This window comes from Corvus kubaryi, unplaced genomic scaffold (genome assembly GCF_017639235.1).
Source record: "Corvus kubaryi isolate FWS band 111438036 unplaced genomic scaffold, C.kubaryi_AGA036_p1.0 split2-37374, whole genome shotgun sequence".
Taxonomy (NCBI): domain Eukaryota; kingdom Metazoa; phylum Chordata; class Aves; order Passeriformes; family Corvidae; genus Corvus; species Corvus kubaryi.
In genome coordinates, this window is record NW_024582082.1 from 7,343,574 (window position 1) to 7,362,237 (window position 18,664).

Consider the following 18,664-nt stretch of genomic DNA (forward strand, 5'->3'; position numbering starts at 1 on the left):
CTGTCCAGCTATGTCCCCTATTCTCTGCATATATGGAGTTAATTGGACACTGGAATGTGCAGAAGCTGCTGCCAGTTCCCAGACTAAAGAATATTTCTTATTTAGGCTGCCAGTTCTAATTTATTTTACAGATTTTGAGATTAGATTTGAGTGTTAAATTGGGAGTTTGCTGCTGCTGCACAGGAGCTGGCTGTACAAGTGTCATGGAACGGAAACCTTTCATGATGAGAGATCCAAGTCAAATCAGGCAGGATTTAAACATTACTATTTATGATCAATATGCCAATTTTCCAGGACTTCACCTACTGGCAAAAAATTGATTCAAAGTTTCCTGTGAAATGTTATTGGGATAAAAATATCCATAGTAATAATGAGATTAATAAGTATTTCTTTGTCATGATGGAGAAACAGTGGTTCCTGTGATAGTCATCTACATACTCTCTTAGATGTGATGTCATCTAGCTTGTTTGTGCTGTCTCTGTTCCTCTTCAGGACTTGGTTTCCCTTAGAGGCAGGATCATTGCTCCTTTGCTTGGCTTCATGTTCAGGTTTAGGACATTTTTCTGATCCATCTCCATGACTTTTCCTGCTATTGGAACAGAAAATAAACACCTGCAGCAAACACTTAAAGTTTTCTTCACAAACATCGAATTCATGGTTTTATCTATCTTGACTTCAGGATCACTCTCCTCTCTTCTCACCACAGGAGATCCTCTAAGTTTTTAGAAGATATAGAGCAAAGGATTTGCAGCCTGTCACAATGCCTTTAATAAGGGATCACTGAACCACTTTTCTTCCATCATATACCCTTAGCCTCAGATACTTCTTGGTATGTAAATCAGAGAGCTAAATATTTTTCTAATGAAACAAAAATAAAACAATGTGTTCATCTTACTACTAGTATGTACATGATATCCATACATTAAAATAGACCAAAGTGCTAGATAATTGGTTTTGTCTACTTACTCATTCTCCTGCACATGCTGTACTTTTCCTCTTTTCCTGTGTGATTTATCCAGCATGGAAGTGTTAACAGAAAACAAACCCTCCATCAGGTCCAAAGAAGTTTTTCTAAGAGGATGAGGTATGAGAATGTCCACCAGAGAACTGTCTTTGGCAATGGTCTCCATGGCAAGCTCTTGGTATCGCTGGTCCTGAGGAGACTCCAGCCTCCTTTCAGATAGGTGTGTCTTTCTGTCCAGGGGAACATCATTGTTGATGTGCACGGATGCTTCCTGGGCAAGTAAACCTTTGGCTGGATTTTTGTCGCCTTGGTAAGGCTGAGCCAATGCTGTGCAGAGATGCATTTCCTGCACTGGAGAAGCTGCAGGCTGCTGCTGCTGTTCTGGACGCTTGAGTGCGGCATTCCCACTCAGAGACTGAGTTCTGCATTCCTCCTCCACTTGAGCGCCCTCCTTGCTTCCACTTCTTGGGACAGGAATAGAGATTTCAGGAATCTGCTCCTTTTTCTCCTGACCACACACATGTCCAGTTATGTCATTATGTTCATGATTCTTGGATCCCTCTTTCTCAGGATCACAGAAACTGTAAGAAAGAAGACAATTCCTTTTATTTGAGACACTTCCTCTACAACAGATATTTTTGCAGACTGTTTAAGAGCAATGATCAAATGTTTCTGATGTTATGGTTCTGTCTGGAGCTTTCAGTTACTTTTATGCTAACCTGCTAAACTAGGAAATTTAAGAAAAATTTTAATTTTTTTTCATAAGCCATTCAAGTCTCCAGAAACCACTGGGATATTTTTGAAAGAGTGGACATTCTTTTACTACAAAAGAGTCAGCATCACTGCCTTGCTGAGACAGAGTTCAGATGTTTATCTCCCTTGATGCTCCTCAAACTAGCAAAGCAAATATGGAGAGTTAAAACACAAACTTCCTAGTTAGTGATGTGTAAACGGCACAGTATTTTTTTCCTTTAAAAAACACACCAAAATCCCCTTTTACACCAGTCCTGATCACACATATTCTCCAGGACTGGGCATATCCGAGCTGTTGGAAATGCGGTTTTCTCCAGAGCTCGGATGAGGGAGCTGTGACCCCAGAGATATGATGGAGCCCTGCTGTGCAGGGACAGCTGCTCAGGGGCACTCGGCACTTCCCACTTCACAGCATAGAAATTATTTTAAAGACTGACTCAGAGAGTAGCGGGTGAATATTCCCATATGGACAACAAAGGATCCCGAGGGAGAAGAGGGGAGCAGCGCTGGAGGTCCCACACTTGGGACATCGGCTGTACCCAGGCACAACTCCACAGCCTTACCTGGAGGTGCCGGGGCAGCTCCCACAGCGTCGGAACGATGCTGCTGCACCTCTGGCACATCTGCACATTTCCTGGAAGGGAAAACAGCACACTGGGGCAACCAGCATTTCAGGCGAGGCAGCTGCCTAATTTTACTCCCATGTTTGTTATCCCCAGAAAGGGAAGCTGCTGATGGATCTCCAAGTAGGTTCACCGAGGTTTGTGCTTTTTTGTTTGTGGTTTGTTTTGTTGGCTGGTTTTTGTTTGGTTGTTGTTGTTTCTAGGGGGAAAGGTTTTGGTTTTGTTCGTTGGGTGTTTTTAATCTTTGGGGATGTTTTCCTCTATCTCTTTTTTATTATTTAAATTGCTATTATGCTCTTCCTAGGTAGCATCCTTTTTTTTTTTTTCTCCTAGAAAACCAAAAGAACAGCTTTCAACAAAATATACCTCTACCATCATAACAATTCAGAAATTCAGCACTGGTGGAAGTTTGTCAGTCTCTTCAGTAGGGTAATTTTAGTGGTATGTTAAATTATTTATTTTCTGACCCTTTATCTTCTTTATTCTCCTCAACAATATTGACAGCTACTGTCTTTCAAATTCAGGAGCCAAAAAAGGTTGGTCATTTATAAAATTCTCCCTATAATCACCTTTTCTGGGATAGGGCTCTAATGAAGTTGCTGTCATGAACAATAATGACTGCTGGAGCACAAACAGCCTCATCCTGCATACAGCACATGTTCCCTGCAAATGCATCTTCTAAGTGCCAGAGTCCCTCTGACTTTTTTAGGCCCCCTTTAGGTACTGGTTTCTTACCTCTGTGGAAGAAGGAGTGGATTTTGATCTCTCAGGAGCTCTCCCAGATGCAGAATCACCTGCCTGTGGGAGACTTTTAGCTGATGGACACTTGCTAGTACACTTCCCATCCCCTTCATTGGGATTGCACCTGTTGGTCATGTTCAGTGGGGCAGCAAAAGGCAAAGGAGGAAAAACATCTGGTGATTTTTGTTCAGAGAGAATTTGGCAAAAAACCCTATCATTTTGCATCTTCCTGCTCCCATTTGGGTTGGAAATATGGACAGGAGGCCCTTTGGGATTCAACAGCCTCTTCTGCAGGGGTGGCTTATGCAGTGGGAGGTGCTGTGAGCCACCTGGTCTTTGACCGATCTTTCGTTCCATGTATTCGATCAGTGCATTGTGCTGGATTTGTTTCAGCTCTGTCCTGGAGCTGGAAAATGCCCTTCCTCTGTTCTCCAGATTCCTTCTCCTGGATGACACTGCATCTTGCTCATTGATGTCATCCCTAACTTGACTCCATGATACTTCCTTATCCATTAGGTGATTGAGCTTCTCAGGCTCAGAGTAGCACAGTTTCTTCTGCTCTTGGGTTACCCTTTTCCTTCCTCCTGCTTGACCTTTTTGTGGCCTCCTTATTTCTTCATCTCTGTTGAAACTTTCCAAGGATTCAAGATGAGAAGGGGAGCAAGGAACAGGTTTGGCATCCTCGCTTGCACTGGATAATGAGAAAGACCAAAGGTGTTCAATTGATGGCCTTTCAGAGGATTTCTGTCTCAGTCTGACAGGCAAACTCATCTGTAAGTCTTTTCTTTTAAAGGAAGTTTCTTTGAGAACCTTTTTCTGAGCCACTTTAATTTTCTCTATATAGTCATTCCGGAAACTCTCTTCCATGACTGAGGCAGGACTCCTAAGAATAAGATCTTTTGTCTGGAGCAGGAGATCATCAGCACTGCACAGATGGTGGTGGCTGCTCCTCTGAAGCTGATGGCCTTCTCTTTGTATCTCTAGACACTGTGCTAAGGCAGCATTGCTGCTTGAAGGAATTTCCTTTGGTGAGCTCCTTGAGTCCTCTTGACTGTAGGTGAGCTTGTTGGGGTGCAGGACATTGGTGGTTTTCCATGCAGAAAGATAGTAAAGCATGGGAGTTGCCAGCCTGGTTATTTGTTCACCAGCATGGTCCTCCTGAAGCTGTCTTGAGAGCTGTGTTTGAAATACAGGCTGGTGTTGCTGAACAGGAGGTTCTTCTTGTTCCAGATGGGTGCTGAGGTCGGGACTGCTGTTATTACCCTGGTTTGCTTTCTGGACTTCACATAATGACTGAGATGTGGAATCTTCCTTTGGTCTGAAAAAAGCCATTTGGCTTGTGCCATCACAGCATTGCTTTCTTCCCCGATCCGATTCCTCACACTGAGGGTGTTCCACTTCCATAGCATTGCAGCTGCAGGACAATGGTGATCTCTGCACTTTGTTTTGCTGGTTTGGGGCTGGTTCACTAATACCGCTCACACTTTTTCCTTCAGAATCATAGCACTGACTTTTGTCTGTACAACTGTTTAGCTTCCTGGGAGCATTTTCATTTAGAAGAGCATTCTCCATATATTTTAATTCTGAGCTGTCCCCAAACACATCCTGACCCATGCCTAAATGCCACCTGGCATGCAGCAGGCCCTGAGCACAGGGCAAGGACTTTTTCCTCTGGCTGGGCCCTGGTACAGTGCTTGGCAGAGCTGCTTCTCTGGCACTTGGCTTAGACACACCCCAGGGACACTGTTTGACTTCCTGTCCATCATTAACACCTTTAGGGTTGGAATGTGCTCGGTGATAGGATTCGGAGCGCATCTCTTTGGGAATTTTATTAGCATGAACTGAATTATAAGCAGAAAGTATTTCGGGGACATTCGCCACAGAGTCTGTCCTTAAATATTCTTGAAAAATGAATGAAGAAGGTCTGCTGAAAATGTGTGGATTACTTCTCTTTGTAGGCTGTTGTGATGGGCTCCATTCTCCATTTTCCTCCATCTTTAACCCCTGAACTTTTGATACCTCATTTGTAAAATCAGAAGAAAGGCCCTTGTTTTCCAGAGTCTTTTCCCTATTAGGCCCTAGATCTTGCTCGGTGACTGCATCCCAGCATTGACTCCACAGTACATCCCTATCTGCCAGCTGGCTGTCCTGTGCACCAGGAGCTGGCTGCACACTACACTCAGTATGCCCTACAGAGCCTTGTCTCCCTCTTGACTTTTCCAAGTGTCTATTAGTGATGTTATAGCTGTCAAGTCGCGTGAGAGGGAATGGTGGAGGTGCTGCCAGGGCTGGAGGTCCCTGATTTGAAGTCCTTTGGGTAGGAGTGATTCCACAGTGATCTGTGAGACTAGTGCTATGAGAGTTGTTGTGGGTGCTCAGGTCTGGTGCCTTGTATGGCTGGGGGGATCTGAGGTCAAAGTGTGCAGCACCGAAATTATAAATTCCTGTTACATATTCTGAGTCCATGTACGAGACCTGCTCTGGAGGTACACAGCAGTATTCACCATGGCATGATGGTATGGGGTACTCTGGAACATTTGATCCTCCTGAGAAAGAGCTGTAAGCAGAATCTGCCCTTCCAGGGAGGTGCAAGAGATGGTCCATGCTGCTGATTGACTTCACTGACAAAATACGATCATTTTCAGAAGAGGTCACAGGCTCTGCCAGCTTCCCAGTTCTGCCACCCTGCCTGCGTATCCATCTTTCTACCTCATTCCCAGCTGAACTCATGTTGTAGTATTTCCAGAAATCCAAGTCTGTTTAAAAGTCCACAACCAAGTTGTTAGAAATGAACATTTTTCTCTACAGTCACATTGCAGTAATATCTAGATGATCCTAAAATGAAAGAGAAATATGTTAAAAAGTGGGAGGATTCTCATGGCACATCTTGGAAAACCTTTCCCAGAGTCCTATAAAAAGTGGCTTCAGACTGACAGACCATCTCGATGAGACATTCTGCTGTCAGTCCCAAATCAGAGATTTTAAAAGATGGCTAAATATTTATGACTACAGCTCAGAACTCTCCTGCAAACCCCCAAATGGACTAGGAAAAAGCACCAGCATAGAGTTCATGTAAGACAAATACACAGTTTTTGCAGAGTCCGGAAAACAGCCCATGTTTATCAGCAGCACTTGACTGTTCCTCTGATTGCTGTACGTGATGCCCATAGGTTTAGTTTAACGAATGGATCTCCACAAGCAGCAACCCAATGGGCCAAGAGAAAACAAGCAGAAGATTCTCACACCAACAGTGTGACACTCTCAGCCACCTCTGCCAGCTTCAAATGCCCTGACATGCTCCCAGGCACTAGGAGCCCCAAATAAAAGACTGAACCTGGCACCAGAGTGGTGCTAGCCAGCGACCTTGTTTAGTAGTTCTCATTTAAACCAGCTCTGGAAACTGATTAGTTATTAAAAGAAAGTAAACAAACAGTCTTGAAAAGCTTCATCAACAAGCTGCTCCAGTAACAGGCCTTCTGAGGAGACACAAACTGTGTCCAGATCCCTCCAGAATATTACATGTCTGATTTATTCATAAAGGTTGAACTCACCAGACACTAATCTGCCATTCCCAATATCATATTTCTGTGGTGGGGCCTCATAAAGCTGGCAGAAAGAGAGGTTTCAGGGTGATGTTTCTCTTTAATTAAAAAAAAAAAAAAAAGAAAAAAGAAAGAATCATCACATTCCTGCATTGTTTCAAAGACAGTCCTGGTATCATTAATTTTGAGCCAAAGGAAGGGATGGATGGGAGCCAAAATACACAAGTTAATCTATAAATGAAACTTGGACTGCTGGGGCACACTAAATAAATTAACTAGTTTCTGGGAAATGAAAACAGCCTAACACCACAAAGTGGGAATTTGCCTGCTGGCTTTTTGGGGGTCTTTCTGTGTTTGTTTGGTTTTTCAACATTTCAGTAAGAAACCAACTCAAGGATGTCTGGAGTTCTCTCCCTCTTTACAGATGATTTAAAATCTAGCTGTGAAATGTATGAATAACAGGGTCACAAAGGAAATAGGAAGACTCAGCAGCTGGTGATGCCATTCTCCATCCTTTTCACCGTGGTGTATTGAGGAATTTAAAGAAATAAAAACCTTAGATACTTGGTGAAAGGAAAACCCTGGATTTTCTGAAACCACTGAGAAAAAAAAGCAGCTGAATGATTGCAGTGACACTAACTGCAGACTGAGAGGGTACCACAGTGTATCACACTGCCGTTACATTTCCTAGGCAAACAGAATGCCCTGAAGTCTGGCCCATGGCAGTGACTGCTGGGTCTCACTGAGCTGGGAGAGCTCAGTGGTACCTGGAGGTGCTGTGGGTGCACAGGATCAAACCCCACAGGAGCCACATTCCACAAGAGACACAGAAGACAGATTCCCTGTCATTCTTACCTCCCTTGTTTTAATCAAATTTTTCTGCCATTGGAACCTCTCCAAGCAGCTCTTACTGACGGTGCTATAAATAGTCTGAGCCAAGTCTTTGTCTGGGATGTGCTGGCACAGTTCCATGGAAGTTAATGGAGTCACCCTGATTTACAATGAGAATTTGGCTCTAACTTTCCATGGCAATGTGTAGAATCCAAGTAGCAGTTGTGATTTGGTTCATGTCTATCAATGGAAGTACTCTCCTGGTTTCCTATACCAGTCATTCCCAAGATCTCTTTTCCCCCCATTGTTTCAAGCTCCTCATTGGGATTTACGGTGAAGTTAGCAATACAGTGAAGAATTTTTGACTCAAGTTTTTATGATGATACCAGAAATAATAGGAAATATAATTTCAGTATCTTGGAAGACTGAGGTAAGAACCTCTGACTGATACTGAAACGCACCTGGAAAACATGTCTTAGTTCTTTGAACACACTGAGGTAAAGGATTCTGCTGCCAGGGTTTAGGAAATATCCGCTTCAAAAGAACTATGTGGAAACTGCCCTCTCTTTCCCATGTAAGAGAAAATCATTAATGTCCTTAAAACTCAACTAACATGAACAATGTCATTATTATTCTCAGCAGGGAGGTGGTAGAGCTCCCTCATGGACTGCACTGTCTCTGGGTCTCAGAAATATTCTGGCTAGGCTGGAATACAATGTGCACATTTCAGACTGGCTTGCAATATTTGCATTGTAAACCACTGAAAACAAGAAGAATAATGTTAAATTAAAGTATATCACAATCAAAACCACTGAAAGATGAAGGGAAGTGTATTAACAGTGTAGGGATGCAGGGAAGTATATTCACTCTACGCCTAAGGAAGAAATAAGTCACTATCAACCTATTAAGTTCCAAAGTTGTTTGCTTGTTGTTTTTTGTTGTTAAAAACAGAGGTGAACTTGACTTCCATCCACACCAACCTGTTCTGTTCTAGGGAAGGGTGATTTGCATTGCATAATCTTGAATTCTTTGCAACCAGCTCAGTAGGTCAAAGTCTCATGTCTGGCAAATTAACTCTGTACAAAGAAAATTTAGTGACTCCAGACCACATTCAGTGAACAACTTACCTATCTTATAAGGGCAAGATTTATTATAATTACAGTTTGGTCTTGTTTGACCTCCTTTAGAGTTTGATAGGTGCCATAATTGATCCGTAACTCACCTGCACTTATATACAATGCTTGCCCAAACAAATCATCACCCATCAGAAACACAGGTATTCTCTCTATCAAGTCTCTCATTTGCCCTCAACAACCCAGGAAAAACAGCCCCTGGCACATAACACAGTCAGTACTAATTTTGTACTTGTGGAGTTCCCTTGAAGTGACCAACACAATCTTCCCATCACAGAAGCAAGAATGAGCATTTTCCTTAATAAACACAAGCACAGTTCAAACTTTCCTAGCTCTCTTTTTGTGGATCTGCCCTTTTTATACAAATGGCTCCATGAAAATAAAGGGGAAATCCACAGCTGTTAATGTGGATCAAACTACAGTATACAAGTGTTCTCCAGAAGAGAACAAGTGTGCACAACGCGAAGCAAACACCTTGACCAACCTACCAATATTATGTCATGTCCACATTTGTGAATGACCTGTTGCTTATCAAAGGGTAAACACTTGATGTAAATATTAGCTGAAATTCTTCAGATTCCAATCAGTTGCACAGTCTGCAGCACCTGACCCATCTGCTCCCCAGACCAGGAGATCTCATTGCTACAAAAGATCACCTGAGAGACTCTTGCTTTAGCCGGTGATCCTCCTGGCTGTCCCAGGGCAGCCTAGAGAGGCCAGAATGCTGGGGAAGTCAGGTGCAGTCTCTGGCAGGTACAGTTTCTCCTAGGAACCTTCAGTAGGTCATCGGTTGATGATCTAACCCAGGTTCCCTGTTCTCCATCCAGGTCTTCTGGGACAGAAACCCATGCCCCTGCACAACATGGATGCATCCTTAGTGACTCTGTCTCTGAGATATGAGATGTCTGGAAATAAGAGTTGGTCCTTTGACTAGACTTTGAAATATCCAGAAATTTCAGACAAATGTCTTCACATTCCATCACTTTGACATGACTGTTGAAAGGGTGAGAGAAGTGGAAGGATACCACATTCAGGAAAGTGTGGCTGGCATTGCCTTTATGCTCAGCATCTCTGAAAGTCACTATTTCTCTCTTTCTCTGCCTATTTCTCTCTTTCTCTGCCTTTTCCCTCTTATTATTTGTTTCTAGCCTATAATCAACAATTTTATCCCCTTGGACTTTCAACTTTAGGTTTCAAGCAGGAAGGCAAACATAGCAGATGATAGTACCTTTGGTTGACTGAAAAAACACACTTTCTGCTAATCTGTATTTTTTTTGCTAAGATTTCTGAAGACTCTAACCCCCATTTTTCTCATTTAGTGCAATTTCCAGAACTGTCGTGAGGTAGGTAATGTTCACCAAGGATGTTGTGCATCAACACCCAAGGACAAAGTCTCACATTTGGCTTCCAGGCTCAGTGAAAGGCTTCCCCTTCTACTGGGAGCCAGCGAAGTCAAAGTGTCACACCGTCCCAAAACAGAGCCTAAGTGGGATTTAGAGGAGGTTTATGCCTTGTGTGCACAAAATAAATTTTGCCATAGTTTGAGGAATGTAAACATTTCCAGTAAAACCCATGGATACACACTTGAGGCTTTCTGGAGCTATCAAAGTGTTGTGAGAAATTTAGGAGGATGAAAGTCATAGTAACAATAATGCATCTCAGTATCCCCTTTTTTCTGTAGGGGCATAGACAAACCTTCCTAAACTTCCTCACCCTGGTATGCCAGGCTCTCTAGAGAAGGATGAGATCCCTAGTGACCAGCACAGGAGCTTTGCTGGAGCCACAGTGCCGGAATGGGTCCATCTTACACCTTCCTGGCATCACTTTCCATAGGGATGACATCTCAGTGCTGGACAGGAACATTTGGCATTTGCCTAACATGTCTACTGGGTGATAAAAAGCTGTGGCCCAAGTAAACTGCTTTTGAAGATGAGAGCTGTGGCCCAATCTCTGGCCAAGGATTTAATGAGGAAGATCGGGTTTGGCAATTCTTCACAGCCCTGGGAGAGACCTTTCCTGAGCACCCAGCAGAGTTTGACCTTTTAATTAGAGCAGTTACCCACCACATACCTCTCCATTATCCTTGAATTCCCTGACTTTCCTTATTCAGCTTCAAAAATTTCTCTTGGTTTCCATCAGCATTAGTCTCTATTCTATTAACATTGAACATTTTTTGTTTCTTCTACCTCTGTAAGTGCTTCTCAAAAAATGCTTTTGCCAGAAATCACAGTTTCATCCCAAATGTATGCATTTCGTCACAACCATTTCCATTTTATCCCTTTTAATGTCATCATAATTTTCCTTATTTCTTTTTTAAATCTAACCAAGTTAATTTGATGCCATATATTTACCCCCATACTGCTTTTGCAGGCTACAAAAACACCAGAAGAGCATTAAAAAATTACAGACTCTAAAGTACTAAAAATCAAAAAGAAAAAATCTAGTTACACTATTGATTTTTAAGCATATGCCTTTAGAATTAATATATATTAAATTAACTAATTAATAGAATAGAATTTAATTAATATATATAATAAAGATGTTTTCTCATTTCTACCTTGTTGACGTTTTTCTTGTTTCTACCTTGTTTCCCAGTAAGGCTGTCCAAAAAACATCAGAGAAAAATAAAATTCTTATAGTCCGTCTGACCTACTCCTAGCTGCACTGAGCTTCCTACAGCTTAGGCAGCAAGTCAAGCTCACAAGAGAAGAAACTGGCCTTTAAATAGGAGTAATCCAGTTCCACATCTCCTTCCACTGACATGGTTTTAGTCCGGAATCCTATGAGTTGGTAGTTGGTTAGCAAATTTTAAAACTGCAAGCAGAGTTTTAAAAACATGTTCATTATTAATTGCCTATAATTAGAAAAAACCAAGTGCTTATAACAGGCAGCTTCACCAGCTGCCACACATCCCAAACCCAATGTATGCCCAGCACTGCCAGGATCAGAATTTGCCTTTTCCAGCTTTATCAGAGCTCTGGGAGAGCTGATGCTCACTCAAACTTATTAGTGAGTGTTGGCTGGTTGGGAAATGTCATGAAGTCATCTTATCTTTGAAGAATTGTGGTTTTCTGGCACCTACATATGCTTTACTCTAATATAAAATTATTCTCAGAAGCTTTATGAATGGCTCTGTAATTGTCCTTGACAGAACAACACTGCAGATTCCAATTTCTACATGTTGTAGTTATGCTTTCCACAGACAAACATATCATGAGAACAAACATTCCTGCTGCAGCTCCAGTTTTAAACAAGGATGGATCCAGAGGCACTGGCTGGGGAAGGAGCAGTGTCCAGTTCGCCTTAATGAAGTGGGATTATATATATTATTTACATATATAAATATATGTGTTTGTATAATTTAAATTATGGCTTCAGATGGATCAAAAAATTCATTCTCTGGTCCCTAAATGTACTAAGAGGCTTTCTGCTGAACTTTGCAAGCTTTAGACTGTGTGCTATGAACTTCATGAAGATACAGAAGCACACCCTCTTCACTACACTCCCAAAGTCATTTCCATCTAGGGAATACCGACAGGTAAAATATGGGATAGAGAATCCTACCAGATCTTCCCAGAGCAGAGGGTGACATGGTCAAGCTGGCTCACCCAGATTACCCCAGAGAACAGGAGAGCACAGGATTTACCTTGTGGTATGTGGAAAACTTCCAAGCACTGAACACAGGTGAGGAGGAGACTGAAAATATGAGAGAAACAAAGAGAAAGTGAGCACAGATGTGGAAGTGGTGCTTCATCTAACAAAAGAAGCTCCCAGTATCTCAGATTATATCTAACAAATTTCAATCATACACTGCCGCACACCAGTAGGACTCTGCCTTATCATGAAATCATTTGAGTCCCACAGCAGGAGCATAGCCCAGGCCTCTCACCTTCTCAGCACTCCTCCTAACTATAAATTAATTTTTTTTAATACTTTATTACCCTCAGAAAATCATGAAACTTTTCCATTCTTTCATAGCAGCAATCTAAAATGAAATTAGTAAACCATCTTAGCACTTCCATTTTCTCGTATACAAATCATGGACTATGAAGTCTTATCAATTAATTTGGTATTTTAAAAAAGCCATTAGCTCTTTCTAATTTTAACATAGGAGACAGAAACTATTCCTTTCCAGAGGATGTCTGTATTCAGTCTAATTCATCCAGATGTTAAACATAATTGTGCCTGCCTTTGGGCTGGGGCAGACAGAAATGCAATATTCAATTACTACAGAACATTTCGCTGGAACAAGAAGAAACCACCAAATAAACACAAGAAATAATATATTAGACTGCTCTGTTCCTCTGGCAAATATTGCATTCCAGTATTTTCCCATAGCTTTCATTTGGGCAGGATTCATAAGCACTTATGCTTAATCTCACTAAATGTATCACTGGTTTCCACAACAAAAAATGAAAATGTGGATTAGTAGTTAAAAATAATCTGGAAATATCCAATAGTTACTTTAGAGTAGGTTTAGTGGTGGGGTGGAGGTTGTTCAGAATTAGGGGCAGAAATCAAACCCCTGGTCTGCAAAGAGCATCACAGAATGGTTTGGGTTGGAAGGGTCCTTAAAGATCACCTTGTTTCACACCCTGCCATGGGCAGGGACACCTTCCACTAGACCAAGTTGCTCCAAACCACATCCAACCTGACCTTGAACACTTCCACAGATGGGGCAGCCACATCTTCTCTGGGCAGCCTGTGCCAGGGCCTCATGACCTTCACAGGGAAGAATTTCTTCCCAGTATCTAAACTAAATCCACCCTCCTTCATCCTCCCTCCAGACATACTGCAAAACTAGCAGGAGATGTCAGAGGAAAAATGCTGGGGGAAATTAATTCAATTCTGGGAAAATGCAGCACTCAGAGCTTTTGTGGGAGACTTTCCCAAAGCAGGTGATGCCAGGACAGGTATTCACTTCTGATGACAGGTGGGTAGTTCAGAGAGCAGTGGCAGTTTCAGTGAGAGGATCTACTGGATACATACAAACAAGGGACCAACTGATTCCCTATCTGTAGCACTTCATACCAACTAGACCCCACTCAAACAGAAAGGTGTGAGTTTTTGCAGATCTGCCTTTCTACATTTAACCCATTCTACAGAAACGTCTCCTCTGAGTTCCCGAATCAGTCCTCTATAACCTGTAACTAACCATCAATGCAAACATTGCCTGTGTTGGAGGATCACTAAGTACATTTGTACCGAGGTAGCTATTTTCTGCGTAAAAATGTCTACCTGCCAGATGCCTTACCTGACCTATTAAGCATAGACCTAGATTTTATTTATTCTAAAAAACCCCACATAATCTGCACACTCAAGGATAGAGCAGAGCTCCTATGTTTTTATTAGACTCAAGTGACACTCTAGACTGTGCATGTCCACAGCAGGGGTGAGATTGGTCCCTTACACACTACAACACACTGTTAATTTTAGCATTTTAAAGATAATTTTCTGTTACAAATTCAGTTCTGTCCTCAATTATTTGGTTACACGTGGTGGCCGGTGAACATACATTACAAGGGAGAGAGAGTTTTCAGTAAGACAAGTCTCTAGTACCCCAAGAACCACTTCATGTTAGAGTGACCAAAAAGGCTTCTCCCAAGAGTCATTGTTCTGTTATGTTAATCTGTCCCAGTTTGGATTCCCCGGTTGGCTGTTAGCCTCTACCCCCTCGTCACTCCCTCAGAGCTTCTCCATTAGTCCCTGTTCCCTAGTCCTGCCTTTTCCCTGCCCCTGGACAAAACTGTGAACCTCGTGATCATGTTCGCATTTGCCTCTGCTACCTTTGACAAGGTAGAAGCAATAAATGCTCCTGCCGGAACGCATGCAAATGCCCTTCTCGACTCTTTGTTACCGACTATAATACTGAGCCCACCCATGCTTCTGTGGGGGCACGCGGGACCCCACGGAGCCGGGCAGGGACAGTATTAGTTACATTCACATATTTCCCTATGAAAATGGCATATTTCACAGTCAGAGATCCCAAGGACAAGCCCTGAAGTTCAGGTGGCCTGCTGCAATTATGTGTGCCTAAGACAGCTTCCAGCCCCAAGTTAAACATTTCAAAATGTGGGTTTAATATTTTCCAAGATACATCCTGCCCCTTCCTCTGTTTCCAGGCTGTCTTTTACAGAAGAGTGCCTCAGATTGGAACACATGGACTTTGGCAGCATATGCTCTGCAAGGCACGTGAAAGCTGAGTCAGCCCTTGGTGGGGAGAAAGGATTGACAGAAAACAGAGCACCTGGACACCTGTTTGTCCAACACGATTCTTTCTTCTCACACCACCATCCACCAGCTCATGCCTGGCCCTAGACGGGCTCTTGCAATATGTTAAGTCCCCCCTCCCCAGTGGGACCATTGGCTCTGCCTGCCCCATGCTGCTGAGCTGGGACAAGGCACACTCTGCACTTCCCCTTTTGCTGAGACCTCCCAAACCACCTCTAAATGGCTGCCATGATGCCATAAGCACCCACACACTGGCATGTGTGCCACAATGCCACAGGCACCCACACACTGGCACGTGTGCCGCAATGCCACATCTCAAGCACCCAAACCTATGTATCACACAAACTCTGCATCAAACCCTGTGAGGTCCAAGGACATGTGTGGTATCCCCCAGCTGCTCAAAGGACACTGCTGAGGTGAAGGAAAATCTGCTTGTCAGGAAAGATGAGTGAGCTCATCCACCACACACTGTGACCCTCAAAGGTCTGCACCTGGGATCTCACTGAATCCCTCCCCAAACACATGCACTTATCCACAGGCTAAGGAGCAGTTACTTAGACCATGGATCAGCAGAACCACTGTTCTCCAGACTTACAGCAAACACAATATAAGCAACTGTAACCAGAATGTTCTTTTCATTCTTTTCTTGCATAAAGCAAATACACAAATAGAGAGCACAGCAACTGCTGGAGACAATATGTACCAGGTACAAGCATCTAAAATACACACTGAGATGTTGTTTGGTTTTGTTAGAATCATAGAACTACAAAATGGTTTAGGTTAGAAGGGACCTTAAAGCTCATCCAGTTTCACCCTCCCTGCCATGGGCAGAGACACCTTGCATACACCAGGTTACCTGTTAGCTCGAGCAATCTGAAGGCATGTTCACAGTGAGTACAGACAGTGCAAATTTTCTACCTCCAATATTCTCTTTATAAAACAGAAGCCAGTGCTCTGGTTCCACATTCCAGCTGTGCCCACAGGAAAGATCTCAAAGTCAGTGAAGCAGAACTTCTGCAGATCACAGCCTGAAGAGTTCTCAATGCACTCCCAAGTGTCAGAGGCGATTCCCATCTCTCACCTGGTCACCACATCACTGGGATGTCTCTGGGGCAGGAGGTGGTTCTGTGGGCATCACAGCTGCAGGGTGGCTGTCAAAGGCTGGACACTGTCCTGGATTTATGGTACTCTGGTGCACAGCAGCAGTACAGCAGTAGTGGAGAAGGAAAGCAAGCAAATAGTGGGCTGGGCTATTTCATTATCTCACCAGTCAATCATTAACAACAGGGCTGTTTCTGCCTGAGCTCTTGGCTGGCAGCCATGACTTCCACATGAGCACAACTGAAAAGTTCCATGAATATGCTGCCAAGGCCACAGAGGAGAGACCAGGTGAAGCCTCTCTGCCCTGCAACCCAAAGCACTCCTGTGCATCCCACCAGGATGTCACCACTCCAGGAGCATCCCTCACCTTGTCCCATGCTGTCCCCAACTTGGTGTCACAGCGCATGGGCCAAGAGCCCTTGCTCTGGGGCAGTTGAGAAGCACTGCTAGACAAAAACTAATTAAATCCAACTGAAAGTAATTAGATTTAATACAACAAAGTAGTTAAGAGTTGATTTTCTTAAAAGATTATGTACTGCTTTCTTAGGGGGAAAGACAAAGGGTTCTACAGTAAAAGATAATACAGGTCAAGGCAACTCTGAAGCTGTGTTTTATATGCCACAGGTTTTGTTTTGTGGGGCTTTTTAATTATTTCTAAGTATTTTGTTAATACAAGGCACAGAAGGCACACAGATTGAGGCCATCATCTATGTTATGTGACTGAATCAACTCAAGCCTCTGCAATAAATTCTTTCTGCGTCCCAATATATGTGATGAAGCCTGATATATTTTATAATGGTGAGATGAATTCCCACTAGTTTCCAGCTGGGCTTAAAAATAAGTTGACTTTATGCCACTATTTTTTCCCTCAAACAGCTGGATAATGCCATGCAGGCCACAGCTCTACAGTTTGCTATGTATTGTCTCTCAAGGGAAAACTGGGCATTCCTTCCACATTTCCTACAAAAATAATCTGCTCACCTGTGGCTATGTTGTTTTTACATGTTGGGAAGGAGAAAAGTGGTGTCCAGTGGGAGACAGACTGAGCCTTTGGGTTGGGCCTGACCTCACCCTGTTCTCTGGCAAGGCTGTGCAAATGCCATCACAGAGAGCTTGGAACTGGGTTTACTGCAGAGCAGCTGGAGAGGACAGGAATCATTTTGTTGGTAAAGTCTCAATCCACTTCTCCTGAGCATGAAGAGCCTCTGGAATACTATTCACTGATTGTTAATTTAATCCATATTTGAGGTTTTTCTGTGAGCAACCACCCAGGCTCCTCTTCAAAATCCTGTATATGAATAGACTGTCCCGCAGCCCAATTTTTTTCACCAGCACATGTCTTCAGTAGCTCCCCAAGTATGGAGAAGGACTCCTGAGAAGTTACTCAGTAACTAACTCAGTGTTTAGTCATTGTGTTTAATGCTGTTTTCACCCAGCAGTGACTTGGTATCTGATCAAGTGTTCTGGAGGTGAGGGGATGTCTCCAGCAGTCTGAGAAATGAGAAGGAAAAAAGTCCTGCACTGCAGGAAAATGGCAAACCTGAGCAACCCTCCTGCCAGGTGATGAGCAGAGCTCTGGTTTGGGGGCAGAGCTGGCAACCCCAGTGGTGCCTCCTCTGCACAGGAACTTCTGTACATTCCTTTTGCCAGTGAAACATTTGTGCAGGTCCTTCAGAGAATGACCGGTTTGCAATAGTGCTGCAGACAAGCCTGGCCTCAGTCCTGCAGGAATAATCAAGGTTCCAGCATACCACTTGAGAAAATAAAGGAAGTCAAAGCCATCATTCCCACCCTGCACCTCAGAGGGTTAATTCACCAGCTCCTGCCTCTCCCAGGATTCGAACAGCTGAGCCCTGCAGCAGAGCTATTCACCGAAGAGGGTTTGGTTTGGCTCTGGGATTCGTCACAGATCTTTGTAAGGTTTGGCCCTTATATAAGGAGATTTTTTAAAGACACTCCAACACATCAGATTTGAAAGTGTCCATTCTTTTCCAGACACAGCACAGTGCCTGACTTCTGTCTCTGTGAGACAACTGTGCAGACATCCAAGTTCAAGGGTCCTTATGAAGCGTCTCTTGTATGTTAATTGGGGACGAACAACACTCTTCTTAACACACTGTTGTCAGGATAAACCCACTAAAAACTGTGGGAGTCTTGAAAGCAAACACAATCCCCACATAACTTGAGGGTGCTGAAAGACTCTGCGAGGTGCAGAGTGTCAGCAGATTGCCTGAAAATTTGCAAAACTGCAAAGCCTTGGGAAAATAGCCCTGTCACCACAGTGTCACCAAACATGAGCTCTAAACCAGTGGAAATTTTAACAGTAACTTGCACTAATACACAGCACTGTGAGTGTGATAATAGCATTCAGTAATTATAAAATTATTCCCAGCTATAAATCACATTTTCCAAATGCTCCTCCTCACTTATAAACCATTTGCCTTGTAAAGAAGTTATTAAATGTTTCATATGGTCTGCAGCTCTAGTGGTGTGTGTCTCACAGTGGCAAATTTTTCCAAGACTGGATTCCTGGAGGGCTCTGCACTTACACTCACATATGGAACACTGAGCAGAGCTAAGATGGAGCAGGTGGGAGCTCCTCTAGGGCCCCAACTGTCACAGTAAATCCATGTGTCACAAGTATTAGCAATTAAACCTTCCCACTGCCTTCACATGAAGTACTGTAGATTTGGGCTGAATAATTGCCTTTTGCTCTATCCTTGGATTCAATCACAGGGTAAGATG

At 43.2% G+C, this 18,664-nt stretch overlaps 1 protein-coding gene across 11 annotated transcripts in view; it reads right to left on the reverse strand.

Moving 5' to 3' along the window:
- The window catches only part of SHROOM1 (shroom family member 1), a 19,213-nt gene extending 3,168 nt beyond the window's left edge, over positions 1-16,045 (reverse strand). For 2 of the 11 annotated variants that reach the window (XM_042014721.1, XM_042014714.1), the window contains exons 1-7: positions 15,900-16,042; positions 12,234-12,283; positions 6,633-6,721; positions 3,076-5,916; positions 2,281-2,351; positions 967-1,545; positions 439-589 (exon numbers count right to left, since the gene is read on the reverse strand). In XM_042014721.1, the coding sequence (XP_041870655.1) occupies positions 439-589; positions 967-1,545; positions 2,281-2,351; positions 3,076-5,811 (3,537 nt within the window). In that variant the 5' untranslated portion in view covers positions 5,812-5,916; positions 6,633-6,721; positions 12,234-12,283; positions 15,900-16,042. The other 9 variants (XM_042014722.1, XM_042014715.1, XM_042014723.1 and 6 more) reach the window with 9 other exon arrangements.
- Between the last annotated feature and the right edge of the window lie 2,619 nt (positions 16,046-18,664).